The 12044-nt window shown below is 40.2% G+C and overlaps 1 protein-coding gene across 3 annotated transcripts in view; it reads left to right on the top strand.

The window, feature by feature from the left end:
* The window catches only part of kiaa1549la (KIAA1549-like a), a 99859-nt gene that overhangs the window by 84211 nt on the left and 3604 nt on the right, over positions 1-12044 (top strand). For 2 of the 3 annotated variants that reach the window (XM_046393019.1, XM_046393021.1), the window contains 9 exons: positions 98-222; positions 1770-1990; positions 3185-3317; positions 5293-5534; positions 5798-5966; positions 7643-7740; positions 10061-10206; positions 10294-10448; positions 10568-10639. In XM_046393019.1, coding sequence (XP_046248975.1) covers positions 98-222; positions 1770-1990; positions 3185-3317; positions 5293-5534; positions 5798-5966; positions 7643-7740; positions 10061-10206; positions 10294-10448; positions 10568-10597 — 1319 coding nt within the window. In that variant the 3' untranslated portion in view covers positions 10598-10639. The remainder of the gene's footprint in view (positions 1-97; positions 223-1769; positions 1991-3184; positions 3318-5292; positions 5535-5797; positions 5967-7642; positions 7741-10060; positions 10207-10293; positions 10449-10567; positions 10640-12044) is intronic. The other variant, XM_046393020.1, reaches the window with a different exon arrangement.

The following is a 12044-nucleotide window of genomic DNA, read 5'->3' as shown; positions in this document are numbered from 1 at the left end:
ATAATAATAATTCCTATGATTGCAACATCTCAGCTTGCTGGAATGACTTTCTCTGTCTGACTGTCGCTAACCTCTTCACTAATCCTCTTCTTCCCAGACCCATATGAAGACCATTCAGGCTCTCTGCGTCTCATCACCATCAAACCCATGACGGCCCAGCCAACCTACTCTTATCCCTCCTCTTCATCGCACAGCCAAGACTCTGTGGTCCTCAACGGGGAGGTGAGTCTGCGCACACACATGCACACACACAGACACATATGTAATCTACACACACCCCCAAGCCTTTATCATACTCGTCTGTGTGGTGAGTCTGCAGTGATGACAGTATAGACAGAAACTAGAACATCATCGTCATGAGTCACACAGGTACATACAGTACCTCAGCATTTGGTACTTGTGTACTGTAGTGTGGCAGTTGTTTTTTTCATCATAGTGTTTGGTCCATTTCTATTTTTGGAACTATTGATGCTTTGTGTTACTCATTCTGCTGTTCCAGTTGTAACACCAGAGAGCTAGATGTTGTGTTGGAGAGTGCAAGTAAAACGGTTGGATTAGAAGTAATAAATAAATGGTTGACATATTGAAGCCACAAAGCCTCACCTTTAAACAAAATGCTACGGAGATTAGACTTCCTCTGCATGAAACATACAATACGGTGCAAAAAAACGCAGTATGTGTAGCTTCAAGATAACAGAGGTTCACACACACAAAGCTCTTCTGAAAAAGTTTTCATGTATGTTGAAATTTTCCTGTTCTAAAATGCCTGTATAAACACAGCTTTTAATGTTGATGAAGGCAGAGTTTGTAACAGGTTAGTTTAATGAGCCTTACCAATTATTTTCACATGGGGCTGAATGTAACCTGGGGTTTGCAGAAACTTCAGCCCCGATTGAGTTTGTTATATGTGTAGGAATGGCAATTATAATAAAAGTCGTGAATATGTGGCTAAAATAAAAGTAATGGGCATATGTTTAAAATAGTAAGCTAAATGTAAGATTGGTTCTACGAATACAAATGTGACCAAACCAAGCAAGAACGGTTCAGCTGTATAAAAATGTTGTAACAACTCACACTTGTATACATGCAGTACTAGTTTAAAATCAATTAAAATGAACACGTTTGGTGTCTGTGACAGTCTGTTCATCTGACTGGGCTGTCGAACAAAAAAGCTCATGAACCACTGCTTCATATTACACTGTTCAGTTTCAGGCGCCTGCTATCCTGCACTTCCTGTACCGTGGTGTAATCATAACGCTTCCACTGGGACACATTGCTCTCATACTGAATTTAGCTGTTGTTGCTACAAACACTATGTTTCCTCTCCTTCTCTAATCTCTCACCCCTGTTGTCACTTTCTCCTCACTCAGCCTGTCACTTCTCACTCTTCTCCTCCTACCTTTTCATCCTCTCTGTACCTCTCTGCAGCCGAGACAGGGATGTACACAGTCTGATGATAAATTATTTCTAAATCTATTAACATCGTATCAGAAAATCCCCTCAGGGGCTCTCGGGTTTTTCCAGTTCATCTGCAATTGATTGGTGCACATTAGCAGAAAATATCATGTTTAGGGCGTGACACGTACTCTGATTATTGACCTGGAGGGAATGGTTGCTCGAACACATTGATCTGTCTTGGCAGAAGAAAGAAAAGACAGAAATAAACAAATAATAAAATAAATAAACAGCACTCAGTAGACTGCTTCAAAGCACGTAGAGACAGGAAAACGAGAATACTTGCGTTTACTACTTGAATGGATTGTTTGCAGGCAAACCACGGTGGGTTGAAGCAGAAGTCAGACATTGAGCACTACAGGAACAAACTGCGTCAGAAGGCCCGCAGGAAGGGGTACGGAGAATTCTCTCTCTCTGAGAGCGGCAGCCATGGTTACAGTCACCGTGACACCAGGCACAGTCGGCATGACAATGGGGTCAAGGAGCCGATGACCGCTGAGGAGAAGAGGGCCTCATTCGCAGGATGTCACAAGAGGTATGGAGCAGACTTCCAGAGATGTCAGAAAAATAGGGATTACCGGTATTCAAAATTACGTATAATCCCAGAAGGAAATTAGCCATCAGCTAAATATGACACAGTTCATTTCTTCTCCTTGTGTAAGATTATGTTTTTTGGTCACTGACGAAGAAATGTTACAAAATAAAAAAAAATGAAACACTTAAAATACAGTATATGAATGCCCCCTTAATCACTACTTTCATTAGTCTTAACTGCACAGCAAATGGTTAAACAAATCAAATATATTCAAATATTGGCTGCCCAAGATAAAATCCAACCAAATGTCATGTTTAATAAAAACGTTAGAAGAAACGGCAAAATCACTAGCAAAGCTATGTTCTATTTCTTTATTAAAATACATATATATATAACACATAAAATTACTTTATTTATTATTATTCTAAATTATTCTTTTATTATTAAGTAATTTTTGTTTTTTGTTTAATCTGTAATAATTAATCCATAAATAAATCGTATTTTTCCACAAAGAATTACACATTTACTCTGGATGTGTAGCTGGAGAGTAGATTTTCCAAGCAACGCGTAAGGAGTGATCGAGAGGTGATTTTGGGTCAGCACATTAATATTTCACTCCATGCAGATTATCGTCCGTTTTGCTTCTTTTTTCACTAACTGATTGAACACTTTCAACCTTTACACTTTGCAGAAATCCTCTTATATTTGCTGTTCACTTTCAGCCTTCTGTAACTTGAGCAGAAAATCCATGGATGCCACAGTTTTATGCTGTAGTTTGATTGACAAGTGATGTCCGGGATTCAAAGTGAAAAACACTTTTTAAGCAGTAAAAGAGCTTTGCCTAAATGAATTCTTGTTTTTGCTCACTGGCCATTTTAATCATGTCACACAATTTTTACTGATTGTTTCTGTGAGGCTGTTTGCCTCTCTGTTTTCTGTGTGTGTGTGTGTGTGTGTGTGTGTGTGTGTGTGCTGCTCTCACTTAAACAGACATACAGATCTTTTATTTTTATGGATTACATTTCTGTCCTACACCAAAATACATCCTTTCTCAAATTTTATGCACACATAATTTAAGTTGGTTTTTTTTTTAATGCTCTTCTCAAAACATTGAGAGTGCCCTCAGCAGTAACTGCACTACGGTCCTGCTGTAGTTATAGAGTTAATGTGTTCGTTCTTGCACCTGTCCATCAGGTACTCCCACCCAAGGGAGCCCACCTACTGGAGTCGGCAGTCCCTGAGTAGCCCGAGCCCAGTAGAGACAGAGATGGACCTGCTGGTGCTGAGAGAAAGATCCAGGAGGGGCATTCGAAACAACGGCTACGATGTGAGTGACTTCTGATGAAAGCCAAGTCACTGTGCTTTGATGTATTTTAAAACGCTGAGCCAAAAATCAGCTCAGTAGTGTACAGAGGTAGAGATGAGGGAAAAGGACTGTGAATAAAATTTAGTTTTAAGATGAGTTTGAAAAATGATAGCGATCGAAGAGTTTAAAACAAAGGACAAAGGCCGTGTGAGGGATTTACTGTATGATATAATACCTCACAGCAACACCATGTGAGGCTTTAAAGAATTTTGGAGTTGGATCCTGTAATAAACTGTAACACTGAAGCTTGGGTCCAACCTCTGACCAGGTGAGTCATACAGAGTGATGATGAAACCATGGCTGGATCCATCTTCTTCTTCTAAATGGGTCACATGATGGTTGTGGCAAAGTAAAGCTCTGCCACTTTATCAAACTAATAAAATAATCTCCTGAGAGCATTTATAATTTTAATCCTTCCTTTCCCTCTGTTACTCTGATGCCATGAGCTCACACCTAGAGGATTATCAAATCACCTTTCGATGAACTTTATCAACCTGTGCCGAAAACAAAGATAAAAATGTAAGATGAAAACGGAGGAAAGGACAAAAAGATTAGAGAAAAGGTGATTCCTTCATTTTAACAGCAAGAGGAGGACAGGAGACAGGAAGAAAGCCTGAGAGAGAAGGAGATAAAATGAGGAGCGATAGAGTGAGTGTGAATGAAATCTCTTTATGCCGCTGCACCACAGTAACGCAGCGACCGTGCTACCTAGCTGAATGTCAATGACTCTGAATATGATTATAGCCTATTCATGGATTCAGATGGGAGGCTCGATAGTGGTTAATAGCCTTGGATGCAGCAAACTGGAGAACAGAGGGTGTTCGTGCAGGAGCATGTATGTTTGTGTGTATTCATACAGTAGTTACAGGTATCTTATCAGTTTGCTTTTCATCATTTAGAATTGTTGCTGTATGCAGCCTGCTACAGTATACTTACTGATGTTAGTGATGGTTTGTGGCTATAGCCTATTTGCCCATTTCTCATGTATGTGTATTGTGTTGTTTATGTATGGGTTTATACTGTGTGAGGGCTGGGTTATAACGTTGGACAATATTATCATTTATAAGATTTATAGGGGTGTGTGGAAGTAAACAGAAAAGTCAAAATAGATAAATACAATACCTATATTGTGTGTTAGATAAAAATGGCGCTAAGTATGGATGTAAACCAAATGTTCTGAAAAAGAAGACAACACCAAGCATCAATCATTTGGGCCTGTCTTGAAAAACTATTAGAATAATGTCCACCTCTATATAACTGACTTAGTATAGTTTAGTTTGACATTTTTTGCTTTATAGGCTATGCTGTTGAAGGGGCATGTCAAACAAAAAAGGGTTGGAAACAAACAGTCCAGCATCTTTATACGCACTGAGAGTGTTTGCATTATTTTGTCCACTCAACTTATCTGATCTTCTATCTTCTGAGGGTCAGCTGAATAATTGAAACATCTCTCTTTATAATGCAATACAATTCAACAGCACTACCAGTTACATCCTCGGAATTAACACCTAATAAACTGTATAGTGTCGTATATTGCTGTATCTGATATACTGCTGTAATTATACCTGTAGTAGTACCTGCTCGTAGAGGGTCCAGGTCTAATGAGTCTCAGTTATGGTGAGAGAAATAAATGTGGAATAAGTGCTTTAGTTTGATCTCCTCTCTTTCAAATTTAGTGGGAAACAGCAGATGTGTGATGCCGCTGCAGCCTTACACTCGGGCCTATCATGACTCACTGACTTTAGTTCAGCACCAAAATCCTTTGGATTTCCCAGGGCATTTGTTTTTCAAGAAACCAAAAATTCACGCACTGTTTCAGAGATGTTGACTGTCCTGTCAGTAACAGGTGCTTTCGGTGTCTATGTCCTCATCACTTAGTGGACAAGTCGATGTATCCACCCATTCCTCTGACTGAGTGTGCGTTTGTGCTTTGCAGGGTGAACCAGAACCATTTGAGGAGACCAACGTGGACCGTCTGATGAGCTCTCTGGGTTATGGAGGTGGATCTACTGGCACCGGAAACGGCAGCTTGGGGGTGAAAGCTCACCGTGGCTCTGACTCCTCCACACTTAGCTCTCAGCCATCCATTGACGAGGTCCGCACGCAGATGCATATGTTGCTAGGCAACGCTTTCAGCCTGGCACCTCCGGACCATGACCCCCCTTCTCCTCCAACCAAGTAAACTTCTGTTTATTTTTATTTTCTACTTATTTTTTAGCACATCTGCATGATTTACTGTATTGTGTAGGAAAGAAAAGCAAAAGGTTCCCTGATACACAATTTGAAATCCCAGAGTTAAAGACCGTACCGCCCACTCCAAGCTGTTTTTCACAAAGTAGAGTAGATTTCATCTACTTGAGAACAAGCAGGCAAAAGAAAAGAGAGTAGGTGTGTGTCCGTTGAATCAACTTTTCTTTTTGTTAAATTTCCTCTCTCGTCAGCAGCCACCACCATCACCACCATCATGTCCACAGAGCCTACAACCCGTCCCACACCAGCCATTACAGTGACGGGGTGACCAGCGCCCCGGGGACCATGAACCACCCCTGCGGAGGCAGACAGAGGAGCACAGGCTACGAGGACATGCACCAGTGTAGCCTGCCTAAACCGGTAAGCACTAAGGAGGAAGTTTGATTCACCCAAAATACAATCAAAACACTTTGTGACTGTGCTCTTCAGCCAAAAAAATAGTTCTGGGTTTATTATATCCATGAGCACAGCATTGAAAGAAGACAGTAAGAAAAAATCCAACTACTCAACTCAACTCAGTTTTAGTTGTAAACTTTTCTGTCAATGATCTGCTTTAATTTCATTCCTTCAGTGGAAAGAAGTTGTTACAAACCATTCACAGCGACTGGGCAGCATAATAGTCCACTTTTTCACCAAGTTACTTGCTTTAGCTGTCTGGGCACAAAGTGTATGGTGTACAGTGGGTTTATAAGAGCTTCTTGCTGCTGCTGGAAACAAGGTCAAAGAGAGCCATGTGACTGGGCCAAAAGATTAACTTAAAGGCACTAAAATACCCCCCCAACACCCACTGTGTGGTTATTCCATAGCCATTACACTGTACTCGACTTCATGATATATTAAAGCAGAAAATGTGTCCATTGCCATTTTAACTAGCAGGTCCATGTCAAACTACTACTGCTGCTCAGGTTAATCCATTAACTTTAATACACCTTAGGTTTTGCCTGTAAACTAACATTTATTTACGGTTCAAAGCTGCTGTTTTGGGTTTTGAAATTGTTATGAAATGAGAAGCACAGTAATTCTCATTCAAAAGTGGTGGAGAACAGGCATATAGTTTCACAAATGAGTACAGTTACTTTGAAATTGCATTCAGAGTAAGTTTGCCACTTGATTTATTGTACTTAGCCATTTTAAATTTGAAAATCAGCAGAACAGCTTTTGTTTTATATCACAACTTCATTCATACTATGCCAGTACAAATGATGCAGTACAAGTCAACAATGACCTGAAAGTGCTGGTAGTGCAGGTAGCTAGGTAAATACATAAATAAACACATGAATAAATGTGGATCAGCGGTTAGGGTGTCGGACCCGATCGCTGGTTCGATTCCCCGTCCCGGTGTCCATGGCTGAGGTACCCTTGAGCAAGGTACCTAACCCCCACCGCTCCCCGGGCGCTGCACGCGGTCGCCCACTGCCCCGGGTTTGCTGTGTGTGTGTGCACGTCACTTGGGTGGGTTAAATGCAGAGAACAAATTTCGTTGGAGTGAGTTCCCTCCAATGACAAAATATGTCACTTTAATCTTTTAATTTGTCTAGGTTATGCAAATGCAATGCATATTCAAATTTTGTACACATTTGCACACACTGAATTGTTATTTGTATGTAGACTCATTCAGGTTGAATTTTCTTCACATTCACAACATTTTAGAAAACTAACATCCTTAAATTGTTGTACACTTGCACAGAGAGGTTGGGAATACAGAAAAGCTGTCATTAGTGCTGTCAGTGTGTGCATTGCCAACAGCTGATCAGCAAGGGAAGCTTTGCAGGGATTAAAGCAACTGAGGATTGAACGCTCACCAACAAATAAAATTGCCTCGTGCAGCTTGAATCTTTATCTTCTGCTTCGCTCTGATCAGACATCCATCCTATTTTTCTACCCTTTTTATTTGTTTATATTGGTTTGTTGTTGTTTGTTGTCTTCTCACTTTTGTATTTTGACTTTGACTTGTTTAATTGGTGTGTTTTCTGCTCATACTGTGAAGTCCATTGCCAGTTAAATGTATTTCAAAATTTCATTTGTGGCTTCTGCAGGGTTTCCGCTTCACCCAGCTTCCTGATATGGGCATCGGGTCTCCCCCGCCTCTGATCCCCTCAAGACCAGGACCACCACCTGGAACGTCACTACGACGGTAACACACACACTTACACAAAAACAGACAACTATTACACTTGAATGAGAAAATATATTTAACAACATAAAAATGAAAAAATCTAATGAATATGAATATGGAACAGTCTGCACTGTCTGTAAGAGACTGTGAGTCAGTTAGGGAAGCATCCATTGTGTTAAGCATGTAGCTCACAATCATATATAGAGATGGCAATAAAAGGTCACATATGGTATTTAAAAGCATTCCTGGATGAGTTATCAGTCAATCAAAATGCAGCACTTGAGCTAATAACTGTATAAGATAAACGTATTGATTCTATGGAGAGCAAAAAGGAGAACACAGAGAGAAAAGCTAGAGAATATTAATCAGCATCATTTGAACTGATGGCCCTCCACTTCCTCCCTCCCTCCCTCCCTCTCCCTCTCTCTCTGTTGCTTCTCTCTCTTAGGCCCATATGTTAGTCTGCATCCTTTGAACTGAGCTGCTTCTTCATTTAAATGCTGTTGCTGTGTGCACCGTGTTGCTGGGCACTTTAGCACTGCAGAGAGTGATTGACTGTTCAGCTGTTGTGTATCATATAGAGGGATGTGTTTGCCATCTAGTGGACAAATGGGAAAATAAAATGTTCCAGCTGCAATGTGCTGCAGACTGACAGGAACAAACTCATTGCTTGCAGAAATCTAAATTATTATTTAGATACTTAGGAAATTACTTAGGTATAAAAGGGCTTTAAATGTCTGTATTTTGTATGACAGACACAGCTCTGGTGATTTTACAGCTCTCTAGCTACTACTGATTTACTTTTGAATGTATAATTCTGAAACTACGGGTGTGTGACCATTATTCTTGTTTTAAAACCAGAAACAGAAATGTTTTAGTAGTTAATCAGATGCCTTGTCATACATCAGTTACTCTGTTCCCTCAGGGTAGAGGAGTGGAGCATTTTAATTCCTTTTTAGTACGCACTGTGAGGCATTAGTGTGCACAGTGCATTACGGACCTGAGCCCTGGCAATGACATCATCTGTCCTCCAGGCTCCTGCTCTAGTGTAACATGTAACTTGTGGTTGGTATTTCCACAGTGCAATGGAGGATGCTGCAATATAGAAGAGGTGGGAAAGAATACTGACTAAACCTGTCACACTGAAAACAGAAAACTGTGTTCACGTCTGTGGAACATAGTTAGTATTTTTCAAATGGGGAGAGCATGAGTCTAAGTACCAAAACAAACTCTACCAAAGTCTGAAATTTCAACTAAACATCAAAAAGAAAGTCTAATTTCTTTTTTTAAATTGTTTGGATGCAGTTATATTTCTTTCTATTTGCTTTCTCATTATTGCCAGGAAAACAACTCTGGTGGGGAAATACCAAATATTTTATTTAATTATGTTGTTGTTTAGAGTGAGAAAGAGTGAATGAAATTAAAATGTACATGAAGCTGTGTTATATACATTATGTGGGTATTTTGATTTTGACTTTGATTTTTGCCTTGAGAGCAGCTTTTGATTATATTTTTACCCTTAAATTGATAAAACATTTTCAATTGTTCAAACAAATTGAACAATTTGTTAACATGTGACAAAATTCCCTTGTCAAAGTGTCAAAGTTTTCAACATTGTCTCTTATTTAACTTCCTGCGCAAGTGATTTGTCTGATATTATATTTCAGTAACAGGTTTCTGTTACAGATGGTGGCTAAAATGTTTTCAATATAACATATATTATATCATATATAGTCAATACTTTACTTTACCACACTCTACAGCTGCTGCTTACATACCAACTGACGCTTAAGCTGTTAATATTTTCTACACCTCAGCAACCTCTGGCTACTCAGTGGTAAATGAAAGTTCAGTTGCTTTCATTGTTTAAGTTTTAACCACCATTTCAACTGCTCTCAGCGCTTACTCTTTAAATGACAATGCACTTGTTTTCATCTTTAATGGGACTCCTGCTTTCAACAGGGTTTAAACTTAAGCCTTTCAAATGCTTCCAACGATCACACTTCAACAAACAAATCACACCCTCAACCTCAAATGACCATCAACTGCTTTAACTGCTTTAATCTAAACTGCGGCCACCGTACACAAAACTCTTTTGCTTTTCCAGCTGATTTATTTCCTCAATTCACAAAGCAAGAAATAAACAAAGATTTACACCCGACATGAAATTTGAAATATTTCAGTAGGTTGAACAGATTAGCACCATTTCCATCACCGGTGAGGTACTGGAGTTTCAGTTTTGAGCTGCTGTAACCAACAAGTGTTGTAAAAAGCACGCTTATTTGTTTAATAGTTATTTGGTTACTGCATAACATCTGCCCCCTCTCTCCACTGACAGTTCCACCCCTGATGTTAGTCTGAAGCCTCGTGTGTCAGAGGCCTCAGACCTGCAGGCCCAGCAGCACAATGGTGCCCCATACCTGCCGCTGTCCAGGACCCCCTTCCCTGCCGTCACTGTCGACCAATCCATCACCACCTACTCAGGTATGGCGGAGTGGTGGGGTGCTGAAATGCAGACAGTACGATGAGCAAAGTTCCGTCATTGGTTAAAACCATCTTTACTTCTCACAGGAAACCCAATAACAGCAGTCTACGCTATATCAGCCAACCGTCCGGGTTACTCAGATTACTTTGTCATGTCGCCGCCGTCCTCGTACCGTAGCCCGTCCTGGATGTCCTACCCACCTGAGCCAGAAGACCTGCCGCGGCAGTGGAACGATACACCGGTGAGACATGTACAGCTCATAATGTAGTTCAATACATGACAGACAAGCTGCAAACACTTTTTTCGACAGTATTTTTTTTTTTGTCAGTGTGTGAAGCAGTTGTTCTCTTCTCCCTGCAGAACTCGCGTCATCTTGAAACCATCTGCTGAAGTCGTCGTCCTGTGACACTGAGTGGAAACAGCCACTAGACGGTGGGTCATATCATGTCAGCACTTTTATGTTAAGTTGTCGTGCTCATTCAGTGAGTGAGAGAAAGAAACCATTTGATACTGTTAGTGTGGAATCTGTGGCTGGGTTAGATGAAACAGCTGTGAAACAACACGTGAACCAAATATCTTCTTGTTGCCATCACATTATGACACCTCAGCCTAGCTTAATTACACACTTGTTATTCATGTTTTCTTTCAGGGCCAAACTAAACAGGTCACAAAAGGTAAACCAATGTATAAAAATTAAAGCTGGGGGGAGTTTTTATTCGCAATGTAATGATCACAAGCAAAGAAAAGATTTGAACAATTTTCAATTAGAAAAAAAAAAAAACAGTCAGCTTTGCAAAAGATTTATGGGGAAGGAAATGCACTCAAAATGTTTGCTCGTCCTCAAAGACCCACTTAATGGCTTGTGGTGAGTAACACTGAATGTAAATAAACAAACTCCACGGGGCACTGTTAATTATTCAAAATCACACGGCTCCAACAACATATAACTGCATAAAACGTGTAAACATGTTTTGTTGTTGATTTTATTTTTCTTAGTCCAAAGGCCTTTGGCAAGTTATTTGATCCAGACAGCAGAAAGATGATCTCCTCTGGAGTTTAGATTGCGGTCCAGATTTCAGGTGAAAGGCTGATGGGATCACATGTCTGCAGTGGTGCTCAGAGGAAGGCAACTCTGCACCTGCACCTTTTGAAGTCAGTTTAAAAAGTATTTTATGTGCTGCTAAAATATGGTATTATGTAACAGTATTTACACACAGTGGCACCCTTTGAAATTAGATCAAGAGGAATAACTAACAAATGCTAAATAATTGATAAGAAGATAAAAATTAACAGCACATCTCACAATGTTTCTAAGAAGACAGTTCCAGGGGGTTTCTGACTAATCGGACTGCTTATCTTTTCCTGTCAGCAAGACATCAAAAAGCCTCTAGAGATTTGAAACATCATGAAATAGCAGTCACCTCTCAACGTGACTTTAGCTCATGCATATGAAATATGTGGGGCCAGAAGACTGGTGATGTTGTCACAACTTACAGGGCTAGTTGGTGAGCAGCTGCAGCTGGCGAGCTAAGTCGGCTGGCCCAACCCAGTAGCTACCCAGTAGCACTATAGCACACCATTTAAAAAGAGAAAAAAGTTATTGAATAGGGACAATAAGAGCTAATGTGCTTACTAACAGTCAGTTAGCATATTCATTAGGTTTAGCTTGGTTGCTAATGTGACAATAAGTTCACACAGTATATGCAAACAACACATTCTACAAACCTTGGCTCTCTGTTGGGGCAGTTTAGACTCCACGACAAGACTTTAAATAAAAGTGGATGGTGCACCACAGCTACAGTACTAATAAGCTGTGGTAGCTTCTTTTAAATGTCCC

Source organism: Scatophagus argus, chromosome 7 (assembly GCF_020382885.2).
Source record: "Scatophagus argus isolate fScaArg1 chromosome 7, fScaArg1.pri, whole genome shotgun sequence".
Taxonomy (NCBI): Eukaryota; Metazoa; Chordata; class Actinopteri; family Scatophagidae; genus Scatophagus; species Scatophagus argus.
This window is presented reverse-complemented; position numbering and strand designations above follow the sequence as displayed.